Here is a 24,835-nt window from a genome sequence, read left to right as displayed (position 1 = left end):
ACTTTCCAAATTTGGTCTGATGTGTCTGAGAAAAGAAAATCCCCGTCCGATTCTTTACCCAGGCCGTTTTCCTTTTTCGGTATTTGGCATCTTTAATAAAAATAAATAAATAAAATAAAATAAAAAATCAATCGGGGAAACGCGGATCGAACTCGTATTCAAGGCGAATGCGTAAAAACGTCGCACGTCAGGCGGCCCCCTCCCGAAAAGACGGCGACCCGCGACGCGACACTCCTCGCCTGGCCTCATCCGCATCGCCCCTTTTTCTCTTCCTCATCCGGAGCGTTTTTTGAATTCTTTCCCGTCTCGAGTCTCGACGGCCCAGGGCGAAATGTCCTCCGCCTCGTTCTGAGAATTGAACGGAAATCCTAGAAGGGCCGGACGCCCCTCGCCGGCCCACTGTCACATTCGTAACCTCTTCTCACTTCTACTCAGCAATGTTATCAAACGCACAACTGCTGGATATTTGATACCCTTTTATTTTCGATATTCCCAAAATCGGAGGATGTGTCAAATTTACGTTTAATCCTTCGTCGCCCTCGTGGATCCGGCCTTTTTCTCCGTCGCCCTTTCCTCGGATTTATTTTCTATCCAAGACAAAGTAAGTCTTTTCATCTACTCTTTTTATCCTCATTCGATCTCAGTTTTTAACTCTTCTCTCCTAGAATTTTACCCGCTTCTCCATCGGAGCCTTTTAACGCTTTATTTACATCCTTATTTATTTGTTGTTACGACTGATATCTCTTTTTTTCTCACAAATTTCATGTGTTTTGTTACTATTCTTAGATGTTTCACTTGTGTGCCTAAATATAAAAATCCCCCTTGGCTCCAATCCAAATTTGTCGCTTTTCCACTTTTCTATTAGTCTACTTTACTAACTGTGAATATTGACATTTAAATTCGCTCTCGTCGGACCGTTCGCTCGGGGGAAAACTTGAAAAAACAAAAAAAAAAAAAACATTCGAGAAAGTCCTTTCATTTTCCTTTTTACAAGCAAGAAAATTTCCATCTGTATTATAATCTTATATATACATATATAAAAATATTTTAAGAATCAAAATTTATTCTTAGAACCCTCCCCAAACCTCAATAATTATACCAATTCTCAAATTTCAATCCCCCCCCTCCAAACGAAAAATTCGAAGCAACCAAGTTTTTAAATGAAATTTAAAAAAACAGATTCGACTTGAGAACACTCTGGAAAAAAATTTAGTAAAATAACATGTGCCTCCAGGTACAATTGTGATTGATCGTTTTTGTGACGCCGATTTGACCGGAGTAATTTTTCAGGGTATGAGCGGATCGGAGGAAGAGCACAGGGTGCAGTTCATCGTCAGGTACAACCCGCTGAGCCAGAAAGACAGGCCCAAGAGGTATGAGGTCACACTCAATGACTCGACCCTCCTCTCGGAGCTTTTCGACCAGGTCGGCAAACACATGCAGTACGAGCCGGATACGTTCAAGCTCATATATCAGGCAAAAAGTGGTGACAGGGTAAGTGTTCAGTCTGAACTGATAAGCGTTACTCATAAAATCGCATTTAAAAATGATTTGAATTGTTTTATATAAAGTTAGTTGAGGTTAGTAGACCATCTGGTGGTATCACCTCGACCAACTTCAATTTCATTAATTTCAACAACCGTCAAATCCAATGTACCCACTTCATTGATATATTAAAATTGGAACAATACAGAGAAGATAATGGCACGAGCGGGATTCGAGCCCACGACCTTTGGCTAGATACGCCGCTGCTCTACCACCTGAGCTATCGTGAACCTTTTTTTCATCTCAACTAAAAACCTTAATTAATTGTAATGTATTAATTGGTCAAGCGGACCACGAAATTAGTGAATTTAATACAGAGAAGATTAATACGTCATCGGCCATAAACATTTGCAGCCAACCTGTACAGATAAACCGGTACGTGAGTGCCACATACTTCCGGTGAAACTGTGCGGTGTTGCGACCTGTTCAACTAACCTAGATTTCAATTTGATTCTTTCTACCTTCACTGGAATTAGCTTACACTGTAGTGTGAGGCTCATCGGTCACCTGCACAGGTTTCAATATGCAGATTAGTCAAAAGCGTACGCTCTCACATTTTTCATTTCTGTTTTTGCGTAGAGTTTATTGAATTGTGTGTGTAAAAACCAAGCCGTATCATGATCTTGCTGATGCTGCTTATGACAAAATGTTCATAAAGAAGTCAGAGCCTGACGCATCAAAGAATCATACGTGAAAAAAAAAGAGTTGTTTTACCGAACCATGTACACCTTGCTCGCAGGTTAATCGTCCAGGCGAACCACAGTATTTATGGCCAGCCCAAAGACCAACACTCATCAAGTGTTCCACATTTTTTCAAGGCGGTTTGGCCAAGATTGAAGTGTAGTATCTGCTCTTATCAACTTAACATCTAGACATAAATACTTAATTTAAATTGATTTTTGGAAAATTATGGAGTGCAGGAACTTAATCTCAGTCATGCGTTAATGTGGAATTGCCATCCAGGAATGGAAATATGAATAGCCGTCAGCAGAGGTTGATGACAGAAAATACAGAGAGTAAAGCAAAGGTGCAGGGAAATAGAAAAAGATGTCCAGACTAACCTAAAAACAAGACTTGTTTTTGTTTTCTCTTTTTCAAGAAAATCCAGTTTTGTGTATTTTTACATAATAGCAAATATTTTCTATCCTTTTGATTTTTCTTAGCAACAACTTGGAAATAATCCAAAATTGGTAATATTCTGTTTTGTTAATAATTTTTGCTTCATGAGATAAATTCTTAGTCCAGTAAGTCTTTGGAATTGATTAAGTTGAAACCACTTCCTTTTAAATGCAAACCTGCCTTTTTGGACACTTAATTTTTTTTTTTATTTCACTTGTACCAAAGGTCTAAACTTTAAAATCCTGAAACGTGCTTTTTACTTATCCAGTTTTGCCCCAAAGGAGCTGATTTTTATATACAGTTCCATTTAACAATATTTAAACAAAATCCAACAAACATAAAGGAATATCATGAATCATCCTATGGTTCCTTTATTTGTTTATTTTATTAAAATATTATTTTTAGCTTGGTTGTTGATTGTTTTGGTCTGCCTATCCTCGGTCTGAGACTTATTATTTTGGTTACAACAAGGATAGCCAGACTGAAATGATTAGAAACGACCCTAAAGGTTCATAAACCTGCAGACCTCAAAAGGAAATGTCATAATGTCAAATTTTATTATTATTATTAATCACGACTTCAACAAATAACACAATAAGAGTTTTTCTTAGAGTACCATCACTTATAAACATAAATACTAATTCAAAGCTAAATATTAGCGATAAATGTAAACAAAGTATGCTATAAATTATGTCAATGGTTGTATTTTGGACTGGGTAACACCGATGAAACGCATTTGTGTCACATCAAAACCTGCAGAAGTCAGCGGACTTAGAAAGTGACCCAGTGCCAGTTCAAATTAACGTAGTGTGGATTTTCTTTTTTTTGCACTTAAACTTGGGCCTTTGCGTCTGATTTCTGCTAATGGGTTTCATGGAAGATTTTCGTTTATTTGTTAAAGTGAAGTTTCTAGAGGTATTGAAGTTTTCATTGCTTAGGAACGGCTTTCTTAAGTACATTTTCTTTTCCTTGTTCCTTGCATTTTTTGTTTTTGTTTTATGAGGGGAAAATTTAGATGTTTATACAGAAAAAAAGATTTGAGGTAATCCAAAAAAAATTCATTTTTAAAAGTCATTTTCAGAGTTTTTACTGTACCAACAATCGAGTCAATTTTTTAATTATTTCTAATCAAACAAAATCTTAATTATTTGAAACGCGTTGTAACCCAAGTTTAATCATCATTGATCCCCTTCCCCTGGGCCTTTTCATCGTACTTTAAGGCAAGATCTAAGGAAGGCAAAAGATCCCTTTTTTTTGATAATCGGAAAGAATGATTAAACAGACGTGGTCTACCAGTATAGTGTCTTGTAAAAACGGCAAGGATTCATTATCGATGATGTTTGCATTTGTACGATGATTTCAGATGCATTTTCATACATTCTTGCTTCATATTAGTTTAAGATGGTGACAATATCAAAGTCCTTATGACTAAATTATACAGCCAAAATATGTTGGTTGGATAGGGTAAGGAACATGAAACATCTTCCAAAACAAATAACATTAAAAAAAACTTGGTTTTAAAATTTTACCTGATATCTTTTTCAATTAAGTTTTTGTGGAATGTTCCACCAGGTTTTTAACTAAATGTTTCAATCTGAATTCAAATGAATCTTGGTAGGAAAATACAGTTAACATATTTTTGTATTTCTTTTAAATTTGTTAACAATCCATTTGGATAGGTTCAGTTTTGCATTAACCTAGTTCATTTCGCTGGTGAGATTTGTAACTTAAGTATTTTTTTATTGATTTATTTTTAAACTTAACCTCCGCTGTAAGCTATGAATAAAACTTCTCGCTCTATAGTAATTTTACCCTTACTTTTATTAAAGAGGAAGTTCTACCCCCATTTGACCCTGTCTTTAAATAGAATGTCCTCCCATTAGCACACAAAAAAGAGTACGGATTTACAGTTCTTTTACAATTTAGATGATTTTTTTTATGTTTTTATTTGAAAACTCAAGGCTGAACTTAAAATATATTAAAATGGATTTATTTATTTTCTGTCTGGTGTCTAGTGTTTTTTCTCTTGTATTAATTTAAAAAAGGTCTAAACTTTAGATTTTCATGATATTCATAAATGCAATTTAAAATAATAGTTTTAGCAATATTTTTGTTACTATTTTACTTTATTTACTAATATTTTGTTAGTTTCACTTATTTGATTCTGTCTCAACTTGCTTTGAATTAATGTTATTATTGATAACAGATGAAAAAGTTCATATAGAAAATATAAGCACTGATGGCAGGTGTATTAATATCTTAAGGAAGAGTCCAAACAGGAAATTAGATGTATTATTTTCAAAAGGGCTGAGACGAGAAGAGCGTTGGCTTAGCCCAGATTTCTTAAATAATGCTTCAGGTTGTTGAACGTCTTGACTCTTGATCTGGACATGCGCCAAGACACAGGTTACACTAAACGGCCGTGGTGAACTTGACCTCCCTTTTGGGTTCATCTTCGTTATAAATCCTTAAAGAAATATTTAATGGAAAAATGTCCAGTTTAATTTATTAAATCTTACGGCGGATAAAATTTAGTAAACCGTTCAATTTTAGTCATTATGTCATTAATTTTTTGGCATTGCCTTTGCCCAAAGTTAAATTTAGTTCTGTGCAATTCCAAGTAAGCGTGGGCGAAATGTAGAGCAGATTCTCATCCGTAGCGTTGTCAGAAATTTTATAAAATGTTCTTTTACTAGTCCTGTTATAAAATGTATTTACAAACATAGATTATTTGTTGAAAAACTAGAGTATTTTATTGTCTAGAGTGTCAGAAAAAAGTATAAATTTGAGAATTTATCTGGATCAGTACATGACAATAAACTTGAATAATGCATTATTATTTTTTATTTTAATTTTACTGACATTTCATATTAAAAAGCCTTCTAAAACATAAAAAGGGGCCATGATAGCTGAGTAATTAGATCATCAAGACTTTGCTCTTAAGGTGCGTTTACTCATGAGAGGAACTCGCAGCCAGAGCTTTCAAGCCCTTTGCACAAGAGAGTGAAATTCGCCTAATTCACTCTTGGAGAGCAACTCTCCATGACAACCCTCGCAAATCCGCTTCAGACCATTTACACATGCACTGGACAGTTCTGAGAGTGATTTTTAGACAAGGTGTCTTCAACACAAAACAGAGAAATAGCAGCAGCTTCGTTAGGTTTGTGCTTTAAAAAAAATCCTTTAGCACGAATAGAGAATTGGAACTGGACACCCTGCAATTTAGGATTTTTGCAGATTTTCAAGTGTTGAAGTTGGATTACTGGTAGAATGTGTGGGTCCCTTAATTTGTAACAAAGTCACTGCAATGAGAAAAGCAATTCTGTTCGTAAGTGTCTTACGGTTGCCTTACGATTAATTTCAGGGGTTGAGAAATTGAAGTCTGTTGCTAATTTCTCTATCACAAGGTTTTTTAAACTTAATTTTTAAAACCTGTATTCTGGATGTCCCAAAATTGTATTGGATTCAATTTGTATGCTCCAAGGAGCTTGCAAATTTCCGTCTTTTTTTTTATTTTTTTTTATTGGGTTTTGGGTTTTACTCTCAGCAAATTCAAATTTTTTTGAAACGATTGAGAGAATCCGAGAGTGTTGGGAAAATGTTTATGCTAGCGAGGAAGATGCAACATTGCACCTCATGGAGAGCTCTCCCTCTACTTTTGAACTCTCAGAAGCCTTTACACTTGCAAATTTCACTCTTGAGAGTAAAAAGCTCATGTGTAAACTCACCTTACTCATGATTGTGGGTTTGATTCTTCCCACCTTTGTTGCTGAAATTTTTGAACCATATCGTATCCCAAAAATTCATCAACATACTCATATTGAGACTTGTCAAGTGTGGTAGACACTGATACCATTAAAAAAAAAGTTTTTATTTTATTGCCAAGTGTTCTTACAGTTTATAAAAGCAGAAATTCCCGTTGTAATAAACTTTTTAAAAATATTTTTTCATTATTATTCCAGGAGTTTACCAAGTCTTCACCGGAAACGTTGAAATCAGCTGGATTCAGCCTGTACCCGAGTAGGAACTCCCTTGTTCTCGATGTCATCAAGGAATCGGAGCCGAAGCCCAGTAAAAACGACGATGATAAAGCTATGAAGATCAAAACGCCAGAAGCTTTTATACCGTTTCACAATGAAATCACTTTTGCATCCCCCCCTGTTCGACGAAGCAGTGGGTTATAGCTACAATTTATTTGAAATTACTCTTCGAATATTAAACATTTTTTTGTTTAAGGTTTTGTCGGGCTTGTGAACCAGGCCATGACATGCTACCTCAACAGCCTACTTCAAGCGCTTTATATGACGCCTGAATTCAGAAACGCGCTTTACATCTGGAAATTTGACGGTAACACCGAGCCTAACATGTGTATACCATATCAATTGCAAAAGCTCTTCCTCAATTTACAGGTTTGTAAAATTTATAAAGGCTTCTTTGTAACTTATTACGGTCAATTAACTCAGCCATTTGTTGATTTAAATTTATTTCATTTTAAAAGAAATGCATTTAATGGATTTGTTAAATATTAATTTAATCGAATGTAAATTTACTGTTTTTCCATTTTTATTATTAGAAGAAATTAAGAAGTTTCAACCAGTTACATTTTTATAAATCAAGTTCACAATTTAACTTTTTGACCGGAATGTCCCAGGTTAAAGTGAATGGCACTGTTTACGTTTACACCTAGATTAGTGTGGAATTTTTTGAATTTGGTTGTAATAGATTCTTTAATGTTTGGGAAGTTAAATCTCGATGAGGTTGAGAGTTTCTCACGTACCATGGGGCATTTACCACCTTTATGAGCATTTTGTTTTGCAGTGCTTGGATTTATTTTCGTGGTTGCTGCAGCTCCCCGTACTTCATGCCATATAAGATAAAGGGACATATCGCCTGGAATATCAGTGTGCAGAATTTTGTTTTTTCTTTTTCTATTTAGCTATGAGTTTCATAGCTCTAGCATAGCCTTTTTCCTTTATGTGTCTGCCCCAGGGAAGTCTCCTATCCAGATGGATGCCAAGATATTGGACAAAAGTCTTTTTTATCGCTCCACGGGTTGTTGATGATCAACTTTGGGCGGTCATGAGGAAAATGGGAAAAATTTTTGCTTCACATTTAGATGCGTCTAAGGTGATTTTCCATTTTTCTGATTACAATTGTACAATTTGATTTCTTTGAGTGCATTCAATAAAAAATGCTGCCTCTATAATTATCATCTTTGGCGTGTCTTACGGCATCTGCAAATGTCACTATGTATGGTTTGGAAGGTCACATGTATGTATAGAAAAGCATAGGTGAAAGGACAGAGCCCTGAGAAGTGCCTGCTTTAATTTGCTTTGACACTGAGGTATGCTCAATAATTTTAATGTAGAACGACCCGTTGGCTAAGGAGAGTAAAGGTATAATGGAAGTCCCATATTTTTAACCTGAATTTTTAAGCCTAAGTGCCAAACTTATCGAAAGCTTTTTCCAAATCTAGAAATGCGCGGATGGTGTGCTAAGTTTAAATCCTTTTACAATATCTTTAGTATGTTGATGTTGGGCTGAGTGGTTCGCTGTAAATCTAAACTGAAATATTGACTTGATATCACAAAATATTTCACTAATTACAAAAAAAAAATCAGCACTTGTAACTCTCTGAAAATTAGCATAGACAGTCTACGGTTCTTGCTTGACCGCCAGTTGGCTAGTTGGTTATCGGATGCCTACCAAGTTTTTTACTTACTGACTTTACTGAGCAGTCATGCTGAGACTTTTAAGCCTTAATAAGCTACATTAGCCCAGTAATTAAGGCACTATTCATTTTTGATCACATAATTTTTTATATATTACTGAAATGATTTTTGGTTGTAACTAATTTTTATATAGACTTCTACAAGAATAGCTGTAGAAACTACTGAGTTGACAAGAAGCTTCGGTTGGGTTTCGGGTGAAGTCTGGCAACAGCAAGACATCCAGGAACTTTGTCGAGTTATGTTTGATGCGTTAGAACACGAGTTCAAAGATACTGAACAAGCTGATCTTATTAATCGTCTATATCAAGGTAATTACTTAAAAACATACAATTCGACTTTTTTTTCTTTTTATCTGTTACAATTTTTTCTTTTCTTTTCTTTTTTTTTACTATTGTCAGGTAAAATGACTGATTATGTCGAATGTCTTGTGTGTCGAAAGGAGAAATGTCGGGAGGACACTTTCTTAGACATCCCTCTTCCTGTCCGGCCATTTGGTAGTACCGTTGCTTATGGGAGCATTGTAAATAATTATTTCAATTTTTTTGTCTTCATTTGTACAGTTTTTGCTTCATTTTCAGACCGAAGCTCTAAATGCGTTCGTACTACCTGAAACTCTGGACGGAAACAATCAGTATTTCTGCGAGTCGTGTAACAGCAAATGCGATGCTCATAAGGGTCTCAAATTCACAAAGTTTCCCTATTTGCTTACACTCCATTTAAAAAGATTCGATTTTGATTATTCATCGATGAATCGGATCAAATTGAATGATAAGTTCGTTGACTGTTGCATTTAATAATATACAGAAAATAAAGGGACAATTTATTCACAGGGTTTCTTTCCCGGAGATTCTCGATTTGAACAAGTTCATAAAGAGTTTGGATGAGCCGGAAGAAGGCATTGAGCAGTTAGAATCTTCTGAGACTTCCATGAAGTGCGATTCGACTGTTGATTCTCCATTTGAGGAAGAAAGCATGGTAGAAAAGAAAATGGACATATCAGATTTAGACCAGGTGAGGATTTAAAATAAAATAAAATAAAATGTTGCTACTTGGCAAATTATTGTTTCCAGGAAGAAGATGAAGGAATCGACTTGAGCAGCAACGGAATCAACAACCACGAAAATAATAAGAACGGTCAGGACAGCAAGCCTTCAGGGCCTTTTGTTTACGAGCTTTACTCCATCATGATCCATTCTGGCAGTGCAAGCGGTGGGCACTATTATGCTTACATCAAAGATTTCTCAAAAGGGGAATGGCACTGTTTCAATGATCAGACTGTCACAACTGTAAGTTTTTCTTGATACGGTGCACGGCAGTAAATTGTATTTTTGATTTTTTCTTTATAAAGATTACAAGGGAGGATATTGAAAAAACTTACGGAGGTGGACCGACAAGAGGCTACTACAGTGGAGCATACAGTTCGAGCACTAACGCTTACATGCTAATGTACAGGCAAATCGACAAAGATAAAAACTGTACAGCAATGACGGAAGAAAATTTTCCACCTCATATCAAGGTGATTAAGTTAATATTTTAAATATCGGGTTTGTTCAATAATAACGGAGGTTTTTGGATTCCATTAACACATTGTTCGGGAACCTAATCCGTTAACTTTTTTTTTCCACCTGTTTTCTACTTCTCTTAGTTTCCACCTATTTTCCTAGTTTTATTTGAAAATCGATTCTTCTTACTCAGGTAAATGTACCCTGAAACAAGGTTGTAATGGAATTTGTTTTAGTCAGGTAAAATATAAGACTAGATTTACAGAGTACATTGAACAAATGAAATCTATAAAAATACAATCTAATAAATAAATGTACAATGAAATACTTTCAAAAATTAAGTTGTGCAATTCATACAATATTGGTAAAAATTGTGATATTTTTTACAACATAAAGCAGGTTGCTTAGGGTAGGAACCTGTTCTAGAATTACACAAATTTCCTCGTCTGTCATGAATCTTGGAAAATTTTTTGGAGGCTAGAAGGGCAGCCCGGGTTGGTGACGACTGTTTCCCAGACATCCCTAAATAGTAACAAAATATAAAATATTTATATACCAATAAAAACAGTCATAAAGACGGAAAAAAAATTATGTACCTGTGAAAAATTTGAATGAATCAGTATGTACATGAAATAAATAATTTAAATTCAATAAGTTCTGATAAATTGAATTGAAGAAATAAATGCATGAAAACATAAATAATAACATCTACTTAAGTGTTTTAAGCAGCCCATATGTCAGTTTGTACAGTATCTAAATATTGCACAAACTTCAATATCACCTTCAATCTATTCAACTTCATTGCACAAACAAAATTTTGTACAATATTATTGAACGTTAAGGGGCAACCGTCAAATTATTGTGCAATCTATATTATACAATAATATTGACCGTCTATGGGCTGCCTAACACATTCGTTATGACACAATTTGTAAAACTCTCCCGAGATAGGGCCAACATTTTATTAATTTTTTTTTTTTTTTTTAATAAAAAAATTCCAAAAGGTCAAATCGAAAAATGGTCTTCACAATAGAGCTGCTAAAGTGGTACTAAATGCCCGTGACACCATTCATTTCCAAAAATACCCCAACACCTCAAAACAAGCTTCGAAAGCAGGGGTTTTCTAGAAGAGATGCGTCTTTTGGAACAACATCCATATATGAGGAAAGGATTAGTGTTACAAAACAACGGCCATAAGTTAATACAGAAAAAAAAGTCGGAATAAATTGGGCAAAACGCACTATAAGATGCTTGGTTCAGGCAGGTAATAGAACGTTTTCACACAAAGCATACCCTACAAATCCTCAAAAGAAAATAAAGGGAATTAGATATTTTTCTTTTTGTTAGGAAGATTGGGGATGAGGCATACCTAATGAAAAGAAAAATATTTAAACTGAGAAGGCTGATCAGTCACCAAAGTAAAGGGAATTAGGATGAACAAGAGTATCCCATCGGCCCATTGGATTTAAACTTAAGACACACCTGTGTGTTCTCGTATTAAATGTGTTAAAAACAAACTGTAGTTTAACAAAATATATTTATATTGAAGCATCACAGGGTCACTAACTGGGCCTGTCTCCTACGAATGGAGAGAAAAAAAGGGCCATGTGCTGCTTGAAAATGAGTTCACCGACAAACAGACCAAAACCCATCATCAACTCAATACTTGTAATATAATTTCCATTATGTTTTATACATTTTTGTCAATGCACAACTATTTTATTTATCCCGGAAGACTTGAGTCTTTCGAAATTGACTAACCCCTGGAATTTCAATATCACCCTGGTTTATAAACTATTTCTTGCCTTTTTTTTTTTTTTTTTTTTTTTTTTTAAATGGGGGTTTGCATCAACAGATCCATTGCCATGTAGCCACTGAGGTTGGGTTGGCCTTCCATTGATATGCCTATAATTCAATGTGTGTTGTGTGGTTGTGAATCGCCCCTTCCGTCCAATCAGTGTGGTGAACAAACGTCAGTTTTTGCTCTATTTTATTTTCATTACAACATTTTACCGCAGTGAGGAAGCTGTCATCCTTTAAAAAATTACCAGAAAGGGTCAGTAATTTTTTTGGCGTGCAAGCTCAGCTTCGTAAAATACCCTGGTTTTTCACTGTTGTCATGTAAAATCCATTTTTCATCGCATGTTATTTCATCAAGAAATTGATTTGGTGCATAAGGAAAACATTGAACATATTTCCTACTTGCAGTACCAACTTGGTGAGCTGTTTTGTTTTACCAGTAGCCGTCCTATGTGGCGAACAATTGTAGATTGACCATTTTTTGTGTAGTTCTTGTGATGTCAACTAAGATCATAGCTTGTAGCTGGTGTCAAACAGCAGATTAGCCACCTGCTTTGTTTTAAGGTGGTAATTTTCATATAGTTTTTGAAGCCAACACTGCACTGTTTCATGTACGGTTCTCTGCCCCTTTCACAAAAAGGTATGAAAAAGGTAAACAAGATCGACCCAGAGTATGGAGCACAACTGGAAAAGGTGAGCTTCACACTCATGGACACATTTACAAACGCCTGGAGTGACCTGGTTTTCTTAGGAAGACTACGTACCAAAAGGTGGAACCCTTTTTTAATCTTTTATGTCCTTCATTTCTCCTGAACAGCAGTACTCCTTTATTCATACCGGTGCAAAATAATAGTGCAGCTCAGAGAGCATAGTGAACCCTCTAAAGCACTATCTTCGTGTGCAGAGGAAAGAAATCGTCAGTAAAATAACAGTGGGTGTATGATCAGTCTCACAGGTGGATCAGTGAACCAGATCATGTCTGAAAAGACAGGGGATGGAACATGACCAACTGAACTATAGACGCAAGTAATTTCCCATAGCTTGCTCTTCGGTGGTTCTGTTTACCAGAAACTTTCACCGAGTGACTGGGCTTCCCTAAGAATGGTTAACATTCCTCTTAAATCGAAAGCCATGTTAGGAAACCAAGGGGGGCCCATCCATTCAGGAGTGATGGAATGGCCACGAGATGCCGAGAGGTTCGGAGAGCATTTCGTAGCCTCCCACCTTATAAACAAGTAAGTGACTTATAAGGCCATATGCCAGGTGTGTTGAAAAAGAGCCTTTCAGGCGATGTGGCACTTAAAGCGAACCCCCCCCCCTTTCGCGTAGTATTATGGTTCTTATAGTTTTGTTTACACAATTGTTATTAAACTCCAACAAAAAGGAAAACCTCCATTTTGTATTGACCCAAAATATTCAAACTTTACGTTTATTTTTATTTATTTAGAAATTGATCTCTAATTATAGGAAACGCTTAAGGATATAAAGAAAGCAGAAGAGGAAGAAAAGGCTATGAAAGCTCGACAGGAGGAAATGGTCAAGATGAAAATTTTTGCCATCGATCTTATGAACGATGTAATGATCCATGAGGAAAAGATACATATCTATGGCTATGACACGCTTGCTGACGCCACCCGCCTCGCTTGGAGTGTAATTAATTATATATACGATAAAAAAACAGGCTAAAAATGTGACCATATGGTTTTCTTTTTAATAGAAATTCAATTTGGAAAATATTATCGCTGAAGATCAATGTCGGCTTGTGTTATTTAACCGAGACACAGGCCAAATCGAAATGAGTCTAGAGGCGGAGAAGGACAAACCTTTGAACCAAATTCTGAAGTCTAAACCGCACAACATCGATTTCTTGCTTGAATTCAGGGATAAAAACAAACCATTCATGCCTTATACCTCCGAAGGTAAAAAATATTGTTTTAGCTAGAAAATCCGTCAGATTTTTAATTTTTTTTTTTTTTTTTAATTATAGATATTCACATGGTGGTGCATGTCCTTGACCCCGAGTTGGGCGAGATTCAGAGTTCACATCACGTTAGAACGACACCGAACCAGCAGCTCTCTGACCTACGCCAATTTTTCAGCAAAGCTCTGAGCCTTAATACAATGGACTTCCACATAATCTTGACGACGCCTAAAGTCTGCCTGTTGAACGATGATAACAAATGTCAATTCAAAAGCATATTTTGTAACAACAGGGTAAATAAAATGTTTTTATTTGAAAATAATAATAATAATAATAATAATAATAATTTCAATTTTGTCTAGGACACCGCTGCTAGAGATTCGATGAGATCGTTGTATAGGATTAATCCTACATGCAAAGTCTTTGTGTGCCCGAAAGGCACCGAGGGAGATGACTTCACAAACTTTGAGTCTTCGCAACTGTACAAATTGGTTAAAGAGCTTCAACATGTGATATCCTTAGAATTTATAATGCCCCTTACTTGTGAAGGTACAGATCAGTTTAATTTTAAGTTACTGAAGTATAGGAAAACTGATTAAAAATTTTTTTTAGTTAATGAAAAATTATGGAATCTTCTAATCCCACCTCTTGAGGAAGAGAAAAATTCTGAGTCTGAAAGGCCTATGGAACCTGTTTTAACAAGTAAATTTATTTGTTTAAATATTAATGACCCGATACAATTTTTCTTTTGTTTTTCTATAGGTGATAATCAAGTCTGTACACCTCTTGTAAACGGAGCAAATGAAGAAGAGGCTGTTTTCGGCGGGACTTCTGATCAGAGCACAAGTGAAGACAGCAGCCTGACAGACAGTGAGAGGTAAACTCGCGTTAATTTTTAAATTATCTATATATTCATATGATTTTAATTTTTAGAACAATCATCGGAGAACAGAATGAATGTCAATTATCCAGTGGAAGTGATTCAGAACAGTTGTCCTCTCCGGAGCCAGCATCTGCAAAGGTATTTTCACACTATTTTTCATTTGTATAAATGGAAAATTCTTGAAAGTTTTATAATTATTCCAGAGTATGGGATTCAGTCCGAAGCAGGAGGAAGAAAACTGGGATGAAGTCACTGCCAAAAACTTATACTTTTCTGCATCCCCTTTTGTAGTCGTCCTGAATCAAAATAGACGTAATCAATTTTTTTTTTATATACATAACCGTAATGAAAATTTTTTAACAATTTTTCCCACTAGGATTAAAAGTTGTCGTTGATGTACGGATGCCGATTCCCGTCCTGAAATCCAAACTGGAGAAGTACGTCTGTGTCTCGAGCAAGTATCTCAAGCTGACCAAGGGCATGGATCCAGACAGCAGTGGGATCATCGTCAGTTCCCTGCAAGACCTGAGGGATGATGATAAAGTGAAAATTTCACTGCACCGAGTTTTGAATGACGGGGAAGTGAAGGTCAAAGTCTACAGGCTCAGTCTCAGCGATTCAGGGGTGATTTTTTTTTCTTCCCTATTTTCATTGCAAACTATAAAAAAAATCAACGTTTAACTCGATTAATGCGATTCTGAAATTTTAGAAAGTTGAATTCTTTTTCGACTGGGTTATAACACTCGGTACAACGGTCGGAGAGACGAAAAAGGCCATGCTTAAGGAGTTAGAGAGGAGAAATCCTGAGATCAAAATACCTTATGACAGGTGAAATTAACCAAATTATTCTATAAATTAATTTTATTATAATGTTGTTTTGAGATGAAATAATATATTTTGTAGTTTTTTTAATAATTTGGTCGCCTCTCATTGGACAGTTTGTCTATCCTTGTTATCACAGGTTTTACATTATGTGCTTTGTCATCATAAATATTTAATCAGAAATGACAATGACAAATTGCGAAGAGTTAACTCACTATACTGAACAAGCGATGAACCGCTTAAAAAATTTTTTCTTTTAATAAATAAATAAATAAAAGAGGTAGCTCAAATCCCTACCCTTCAGCAGTTGCCACTTAGTTTTGAATTAGTTCTTTGTCACCACTTATTACCTTGACATGCAACTTCACCCTGTTTGCCCCTAAAGGTGCTCTTTGCTCTCCTGATTATCTTCTCCAGGCTGTCCGGAATCTGCTTTTCTACAGCGCTCTCGCCTGTTTTTTCACGTTTTTCTATGCTCCATGATCCCACTTCCTAGCTTTGAGCATTACTCTAGCTCTTATTTATTTATTCTGTTTATTTAATTGTGTTTTATTCATTTGTTCACAAAACATTTCAAAATTAATAGTCTTATGAGCTTGCATATTAGCCAGAATATGATTCCGTTGATTAAATAACAATAATAATAGTTGGGGTGGGGGGGTTGCATGAAAACAAGGGCTAGGGGTAACGGTAGGAATTGAACCCACAACCATGGAGCCTATGAGCCAAGAGTCTACCTGGAGACCCCTTCGCTACTGCAGTCCCCTAAAATTAAAATTACAATAGTTAATTGTTATATAAAAGAAATGACAATTACAATTAATTAAGGATTTTAGTTGAGTTAAAAAAGTCAATGGCATGAGCTGGATTCGAACCCACGATCTTCGGCTTGATACGCCGCTGCTCTACCACTTGAACTATCGTGACCTCGATCCACTCGGACACTAACTTCCCATCTCAACCCCACCTTTTGAATTTTCCCTCCTTTTTGCCATTTTTGGAATCCCGCTTGAGCCATTGACTTTTTTATCTCAACTAAAAACCTTAATTAATTGTAATATATTAATTGGTCAAGCGGACCATGAAATTAGTGAATTTAAATTATGGGTAGTAATAAAAAATGAGAATGGTTTACCCTGTAGTTCAGACAATCAATCTTTATGGTTGGCACGTTGAAATTCCAAAAACCCGCCAAAGTTTACTCACAGAATCATAAATAAGATTAATTTGGTTAGCGCAAGCAATGAGCCAGGAAAAAGATCTGATTCATTTCGCTGAGTGAGCGTTTTGATACAATCGTTAAAAAGAGCGGTTTTTCCCATTTCTTGTGAGAATTGGCAGACTGGGATGATCAAACTACATTTGCAGCTATTATTGCTGATTTTATCTGTTAGGATTTCTCCATCTAAAGTGGTTTTGTCTTATCTTCAGATCAACCACTGAAGATGGTAAAATGCCACAATGCATCTAGCAGACAGAATGGATAAGCAGACCAAGACATGATCGGAAACGGCCAAATTACTTTGTTTCCAACTTTTATAGTTTTAGGTTTTCTACATTTTTTATTTTAAAACTGATTTTTTTTTTTTTTTAATAATTAGTGATTCGTAGAAGGTAACTTGAATTATTGAGTTCTAATATAAAGAATAGCTAGAGTTGAGCTATATGCCTTTTATGTATATTAAGATTTAGAAGGGCGTCGGTGGCCGCAACAGTTTAGGCATTGACACTGCGCTCATCACTGTAAGGTAAAGGTCCAGGGTTCGAATCCAGCTGCCCTGCATTCAAACACGACATACTTACAAATGTGCTTTTTTTTTCAAAAACACCGGCACCCTGAGGGTTTATATGACTTCTGCTGTTGCAAACCCTCGTTAAAAAAAAAAAAAAAAAAAATCAATTTGTCTATGGCGCTTTTATTTATTTGTTATAAGAATTAACAGGAATTATTAAACTTCCTATTCTCAGAGATTGATTGTAAATTCTGAAATTTTTTCATTTCTGCCAGGTCGATAGTCGTGAAATTTGGTCGTTACGGATGATTTTGATCTACCTGTCCTTATTCTAGACTGGGTCGGTCTGTCAAAACACAATTTAGCATTTTGCCATCTTCAGTGTGCCTGACAGGCACCCAGGGAAGATAGGCAGATGAAAATGGTCAGACCAAATTTTAGAATATTAAACAAATGTACATTATTTTATCAATTCTCCCTCAGACTTGGCGGAGTGGTAGAAGGGCAAAATAAATAAATATAACTTATTAGGTTTTTATAACAGATAATTTTTTGAAATTATCAGGTTCCGTCTGAGGAAAAAGTTTTCAAGGAGTGTCGGATCAGTATTGTTGGACCATGAGGTTTGGGATAAAAAGTTGGGCTCTTCAGTCGAACTATTTGTTCAGATCCTGGACAAACCCGAGCAGGTGAACAGGAATACTCATTCGGTGATATTCGCACGCCGTTGGCACACCTCGTCGCTCAGTCTCGGCCCTCTGGTTGAGGTTGTGCTCGAGTCTCCTTCACTAGTCAATTTCAAACAGAAGGTAACATTCAATCTGAATTAATTGCCTCATCATCACAAATAAACAGTAATTTATCTTTTCAATTAATTTTTTTCAGCTGTCCGAAATAAGCGATATTCCCATGCAGAATATCGAAGTCGCCAAAGGGGATGGTACAAGCTTTCAGGACGAAATCCAGCCCCTCTTGCTCACAAGGTTAAACTGGACTTTGGAGGACGACTCCGGAGAAGACGATTGTAAATATTTGCCCGAGGACGATACCATAGTTTTCTTCAGGTAATATTTTAAATTCTTCTTGGGTCTGCCTTAAATCCTTACCGATCATCTCGCTCTACCTCTCCTTGCTGGGTTGGCCTCTGATGATTGTTAACATTCGCACTGCTGTTGTGAGAATGAGTGAATTTTTTTCTTCGCTTGTTTGTCTCTTTTTTTAATCTACCCACCAATGATTTCTTCTATTAAATCTTAAATCTTTGAAAATTTTGAACAAAAATGTCATTGTTATTGTTCTGTTTATTTAGTCTATTCAGACATGTCTATCGAGGTTCCACATCATAATTGTTTTGTTCCAGTACTTTAATTTTAATTTTATTTTTTTAAGTTCAATTGTTAATACATTAAGTCACTTTACTCACTGAGATAGGAAAACTGCTTAGCCGTACTACTCACGACATAATCCCTTACCCTTCTTCTATTGTTTTAATTTTTCCAGTTACCCTGAAGCTATCAATTTTCAGTTTGAATTGTTTCTGTGTGCAAGTGAGCAAAATGGATGATAATTCTGCAATTCGTATGTGGTAAATGATTCGATAGCAATAAAAAAATCGGGAATGTATAAGTTGTGTAGGAGATTCATAACCTTACAGTTAAGTAATTATGAAAGATAAAATTAATAAGTAATTATGAAAAATAATGTTATTAAAATTTTATCATACTGACACTTGAAAATTGTTGTAAAATATAAAGGTTTGTTCCATCACATGTCCATACTTCAGCAAACTGGCCGGTGTATGCTCAGTTGAGTTTAGACGTTTCATCACGTTTTCAGGCCAGGTTTTTCACTGGTTTTTGACTGTCAAAACAGTCCGAGGATTTGTCTTAGGACTGGTAGTCAAACGCACAAATTTTTCCCACACTTGCTCTTGCCAATTCCGAGCACGGATTTATATGCAAAATATAAATTTTGTACATACAATATGTATTTATTTTTTAATAAATAAGCAAAATAAAAAATATTGTAATTTACACGTATCAGTGAACCTTCATGCAGGCGTGATTTTTTTTTTTTTTTTTTTTTCACTCATGGATGCAGGGCGTTATTCTACCATCAACTTGTTTAAACACGTTTTCATCCAATATTTCATCCCGATCCTATGAAATAGGTGTATTTTTTGATAGACGCTCTAACACACACGTTTAAACATTGAAAATATGTATTCAAAATGACAAAATAATGAATCACAAGCAATACGAGATCAACAGACAATATCAGTCTTTTGAAGTAAATGTAGCGCAAAAAAAAAATATACTTGAAAACTTGAACTTGTGAAAGACATTCTTGAATGTCAGAATCATTTTGATTTGATGGATGAACCTTAAAAAAGGTGAAAAACACCCCAGTCCTTTATGAGGAGAAAATATATTTACACCTTGTAGGTAGGTATATTTGGAAGGTACTTACCTACAATAATATTATTGTTTTATGATTAGTATGCAATGAAAATAAGAAAAAGAGAAATATATCAATTAATTTCACTAATTTCGTGGTCCGCTTGACCAATTAATATATTACAATTAATTAAGGTTTTTAGTAGAGATAAAAAGTCAATGGCACGAGCAGGATTCGAACCCACGATCTTCGGCTTGATACTCCGCTGCTCTACCACTTGAGCTATCGTGACCTCGATCCACTCGGGCACCAACTTCCCATCTCAACTGAACCTTTTGAATTTTCTCTCCTTTTTGGCATTTTTCAAATGTCGTGTAATCGGGTTGGATTCTCGACGACAAATGAAATGGCCACGGAGAGCTTTAGTGAAGTATACTTCATTTTTAATAAATTCCCTAATTTCGTGGTCCGCTTGACCAATTAATATATTACAATTAATTAAGGTTTTTAGTTGAGATAAAAAAGTCAATGGCACGAGTGGGATTACACGACATTTGAAAAATGGCAAAAAGGAGGGAAAGTTCAAAAGGTGCAGTTGAGATGGGAAGTTGATGTCCGAGTGGTTCGAGGTCACGATAGCTCAAGTGGTAGAGCAGCGGGTATCTAGCCGAAGATCGTGGGTTCGAATCCCACTCGTGCCATTGACTTTTTTCTCTCAACTAAAAACCTTAATTAATTGTAATATATCAATTAATAATGAAAAGAACAAAACAACCTTAACAATAAGAAAAAACTTGAGAATGGTACATGTAGGATAAAGGAATAAAATAAAAAGTGTTTTAAAAAAGATATTAATTTTACAGTCTTGATTTAATCAAACATCCACGTGACTACAGGTCTTACAAGTATAACACTTTTTACACGAACAGGCGTTAGTGAACATGTTCCGCCTTTTTTATAACAATTCAAATTTACATTCCAACAGTACATAATGATTCTTTAGATAGAATAACAAATAGTGCAGTGCATTGAAAAATGTTAATATATTATTGGTAATTCTTCTGTACAATAAACCTACAACAATATAAAATTGATAATTACATTTCGCTGAAATGGTGAAACTTTAATGCAAGGCGGTAAACTACCGACTAGAAATGTTTGTCAGTGAATGACAGGCGTGACTCGCCAATCCAGAAGATGATTACTTCACAATTTAGTTTTATCGTAAGTCGAGAATACAATCCCCACACGACGCTGCAAAACCGTAGAAAAAAGTTACTAGCGATTTTATGACAAGAGCGGCAGACTACCACCTGTGCGCCCACATGAATGTTAAAAAATGTGATAAAAGGAAGAATATAATAAATTAATAAAACAGAAAATAAACCTTTCATTTTTAAATTTATCTTTCTTGTGCTTAAAAAATTCTACAAAATAAAAATGCATTTTTTTTAAATTTTACAAATTACAGTTAAATCCCGATATATTATATATTCAATGGGACAAAGGATAGTTACAAAAAAATGTTCACCGTATTGAAATTATGGCTTGTTTAGTATATCCAGGGTAAAAAATAAAAAAAAAAGTTATATCGAGTTTTAAATTTTTTTGGTAATTCAGATATCGTGAGATGCGGTCGACAGCATCTCACGATATCTGAATTACTATCGATTAACGGTCACTAATCTCTACACATTAATTTTTTTGTGTATTGTACATACATATGTATGTAATTAAAGTTTTTATTGTTTTTACATGTACACATATCATTATTTTTACAAACATTATACGTATTTGTGAAAATATTTATCAATTTTTGTTTGCATTAAAAAATAACATATGTTATCAATTGCTAATTCCATAGTGTGAATTGCCCCGAACACATTTTCCACGTTTGATTCCGCAAAAAAATGACATGCAGTTGATAATTTCTAGACCTTTTTAGTATACTTGGATCTTTTTCACCATCCATCGTCTGTTCCAGTTAAAATTTGATCATCGTTAATCATCCCCGTAACTGCAATGACATTGTCAAAATTAACAAAGCTCTGAAAAGTGATGGGAATTTCTTCATTTTATGACAAGAGATGCCATTCGATATCCTTTTAATTTTTTTTTATTGCAGTTGCTGTTATATTTTTCCATGCTTTGTCAGCAATTCATCGCAGTAAGCAAAGTGGTTTATCTTGAATCAGTAGCAACGGGTGTAACTGTACCAAACAAAATCCTGGGAACACCCAACACTGTCACAACCTTGTGGGTGACAAGAAATTCAGTCCTTTTTAAAACGATGGTTCCTACTCACATTAAGTTGTTTCGCAACAATCCGGATTTTGAGCCCTTTAGCTCATCGTCAGGTTGAAGGGTTGAGAGACGTGTTTGTAGAAACCCTTCAACCCTGACGATGAGCTAAAGGGCTCAATGTGGATTGTTGCAAAACAACTTAATGTGAGTAGGAACCATCTTTTTAAAAAGGATTGAACTCCATACTCACTCAATCACTCATAATTTCAAGAAACTCAGTCCGTTACCACTCTATTCACTTGTTTAATAAAGATTTTGACCAATGGGACTGAAATGCATTGGTTTCCTACGAGATTTTTTCAACGGGCCAGCACTTTCTTACGATATTTCGGGTTTTTACTGTGTTATATTACCACATGAGTAACCTAAACTGTTGCAGTCTGGAAAAAGGCGTTCCAACCGAGTTAAGAATCCATGATCAGTCAATGTTCAGTACGCGCAGTCATAATGGTTTGGGAATGTGTTAGAACAAACTTAATGTAAATAAAATTTTAGCATATATATGAAAAGTGTGGGCACTCTCAACACGACACGCAAGGATGGCACAATTACAGAAGACAAACACTTTGAGCCCTGAAGATGATCTCAATAAAAGATCGAAACGTTGGCACGATAAAGAAAATGTTTTTCTGAAACCTACATCACACCCAACCGCATCTCACGAGATATCTGAATAACTAACTTTTTATTTACAAGTCACCTACGTACATACTAAATAATTAACTATTTTATAACTAAAAAATTTATATATTGTTGTAGTTCTTCAGTTAAAAAATAATGAATACATACTAAATAAAGAAATTGTAAAAACAAATATTTTTCAGGGCTAATTTTGAAAACGTAAAAACTTTGTTCACAGAGATCGGGAAGAAGAAATGAAAAAACTCTCCAAAGAAGAGGAGATTCGAGCTTCCTGCTATGAGTACAATCGGGAAAACAGAGTTCCTTCCTTCCTGAATCGAAAAGAGAAGGCCTTGAAGATATATTGGAGCAACGAGGCATCGAGGCCTCGAAGAAGTGTGATAGATGTCGACTGAGGTCAGTTTAAAGAATTTTGATTTTTTTTTTACCCTGTCAAAATGTACGAAAGATGAAAATTCTCTCCTTATCAAAATATTTTTTTGTTTTATAGATTTTATTTAAAAAATTGTCTTAAAACCCCTTGTCCAAAATTTAACCATTTGATTGACCTTAAGGTAAAACGTCTAATGATGTTACTTTTTTTTGGAAATTTTATAAATGTTTATTAAAAAAAATAAAAATAAAAAAATAGTCTCATTGAGTAAATCCTACAAATTCTAACTCCAGATGTTCTTTCACCACAATTTACCAATGCTTTCATTATAATAATTTATGATTACACCAAATTGTAATTATATAAAGCGAGAAAATTCTTGTCACGGATATTTTCAGAATAAAGAAATAGCATTGTATGACAATAATAAGAATAGTGGAGTCAGAATAACAGATACATTCTCAATATGGGTTTGTCTTATTTCTCTACTTTTATAATTCATAAAACATGTATTTATAATATATATTTGTATATTTAGAAAAGCAGAAATAAAACTCCAATTTGTTTTTGTTTGGGAGATATATAATTTTTTTTTTAAGAAATGTTTTTGTTTGAATTTGTTTAAAAATAAAATATTAAGTTGACCCTAACAGCCTATATTAAGATTAAACTATTGATTTAACCCCCCCGGATATATTCTGGATTGTCACAACAGACAGGGCGAATATCATTTCCTATTTTTTTTCCTGTTTCAAACGGTGATAATTTTGTGCAGGGTCGTCCAACCCGTACTGCATATGGCCAGGCATTACCGGGCCTATGCAGATAGCTTTTAGGGTTTTCTAGCCGAAAACCCGATTATCGAAAATTTTAACTAAATCAGTTCTGTAAATTGCTTTCGCAATATTAAAATTCAATTTAAAAAAAAAAATCAAACTTCTGTGAGCTTCATAACTGTATACATAAATAAATTTATATATATATCATGTAAAATTATAGATAAGCGATTACTGATGTTTATAAATATGTGTAAATAACGTAACAGAAAAATTTTAAAGCCACAAATCCATACACTCCAGGATTTGATAAAAAAATCTTGTCTGATAAAAAAAATGTAAATCTTATTTATATTGTATACATAATGCCTATATGACAACAAGGAAAACATTAAAAGAACAAAGAAAAACATGTGAAATTTATTGTATTATTATTTATTATATCGTATATTCTTTTTAATAACCATTAAAAAATTTATTTAAAAAAAATTACTTTTTAAATTATCACATGTTTGCTGGAAAAAAGAGTGTCTAATAAAAAAAATATATATACAAACTAATTTATTTAATTTCCTTTTCACTGATTCACCGATCGTATAATAATTGTGATTTGAACCAGGTTTCTACTGTGGAAAGAAGAAAATTCTCATCCGACCCCGACCAATGGGGGTGAATAAATTTTAGCGAACTCTTTATAAAGGAAATGAGGCTGTTTTCTATCTGCTCGAGTGCAAGTTCTGTTTACTGAAGAACTCGGTTGGCTTCCGCTCCCAGTCGGTATTCGGCATTGTCTTCTCGAAAACAAAACAAAAAAAACAGTAATTGGTTCTTATTTCTTTTTCAGGGTTTAGTTTTCCTTTTTTTTCTTTTTTCTTTTTTTTTTTTTGTACATTCATAATCGACAGATGCTGCATGCGGTCCAAGAGTCTTGTCACTTGGGCAATTCAGAAGTTCAAGTTAATATCAAATATTATTAAAATAGACATTTTAAACTATAACATCGAAGGTATTTTTGGAAAGTATGCTAATTTTTCTTCATAATTGAAACCAAATATCATTATTTTATTTATTTGTTTAAATCCCTCATTAATTTATTTGTGAAGAATGTGTTATTATTTTATAAAAAAAAACATATATAAGCAATATTATTAAACTTTTTTTCAATTATTTACAAAATACAAATAAAAAAGAATCCAAGATTGAAAAGCATTTTATTATAAATAGAAACCGTTTCACACGCTACAAATTAATATGTACATAGATCTGGAATATGCATAATCCTTTGC

At 34.6% G+C, this 24,835-nt stretch overlaps 1 protein-coding gene and 1 pseudogene across 4 annotated transcripts; both read left to right on the top strand.

The window, feature by feature from the left end:
* The first annotated feature begins 200 nt into the window (after positions 1 to 200).
* On the top strand, positions 201 to 24,547 carry LOC106662466 (ubiquitin carboxyl-terminal hydrolase 47-like). 4 transcript variants are annotated; one of them, XR_001339903.2, is made up of 25 exons: positions 204 to 1,234; positions 1,291 to 1,494; positions 6,627 to 6,837; positions 6,901 to 7,073; positions 8,530 to 8,704; positions 8,795 to 8,916; positions 8,975 to 9,168; positions 9,227 to 9,407; positions 9,467 to 9,682; positions 9,745 to 9,912; positions 13,166 to 13,348; positions 13,416 to 13,617; positions 13,686 to 13,912; positions 13,982 to 14,168; positions 14,232 to 14,321; positions 14,382 to 14,496; positions 14,553 to 14,640; positions 14,706 to 14,814; positions 14,879 to 15,126; positions 15,212 to 15,330; positions 17,623 to 17,866; positions 17,943 to 18,121; positions 22,618 to 22,796; positions 24,169 to 24,322; positions 24,394 to 24,547. XR_001339903.2 is itself a non-coding variant. In XM_014386577.2 (24 exons), the coding sequence occupies exons 1-23, from the start codon at positions 1,223 to 1,225 to the stop codon at positions 22,793 to 22,795; spliced, it is 3,825 nt and encodes a 1,274-aa protein (XP_014242063.1). In that variant the 5' UTR covers positions 204 to 1,222; the 3' UTR covers position 22,796; positions 24,169 to 24,367. The 4 variants fall into 4 exon arrangements, 3 of the variants coding, with proteins under 3 accessions (XP_024080521.1, XP_014242063.1, XP_024080520.1); XM_014386577.2 differs by lacking the exon at positions 24,394 to 24,547 and having other exon boundaries at positions 24,169 to 24,367; XM_024224753.1 differs by lacking the exons at positions 24,169 to 24,322; positions 24,394 to 24,547 and having other exon boundaries at positions 201 to 601; positions 22,618 to 23,692.
* On the top strand, positions 2,353 to 2,473 carry LOC112126195 (annotated as a pseudogene).
* Positions 24,548 to 24,835: the final 288 nt, after the last annotated feature.

The sequence above is a fragment of the Cimex lectularius genome, unplaced genomic scaffold (genome assembly GCF_000648675.2).
Source record: "Cimex lectularius strain Harlan isolate CLEC.00 unplaced genomic scaffold, Clec_2.1 scaffold22, whole genome shotgun sequence".
In the NCBI taxonomy this organism is placed as follows: domain Eukaryota; kingdom Metazoa; phylum Arthropoda; class Insecta; order Hemiptera; family Cimicidae; genus Cimex; species Cimex lectularius.
The sequence above is the reverse complement of the archived record's forward strand: the minus strand, read 5'-3'. Positions and strand labels throughout refer to the sequence as shown.

What these genes read in the sequence shown, in the direction of transcription:
- LOC106662466 (XM_014386577.2), top strand. An exon ending in AGGCAAAAAGTGGTGACAGG is followed by an intron (nt 1,495 to 6,626) that starts GTAAGTGTTCAG and finishes TTATTATTCCAG; the next exon opens with GAGTTTACCAAGTCTTCACC. An exon ending in ATGATCAGACTGTCACAACT is followed by an intron (nt 9,683 to 9,744) that starts GTAAGTTTTTCT and finishes TTCTTTATAAAG; the next exon opens with ATTACAAGGGAGGATATTGA.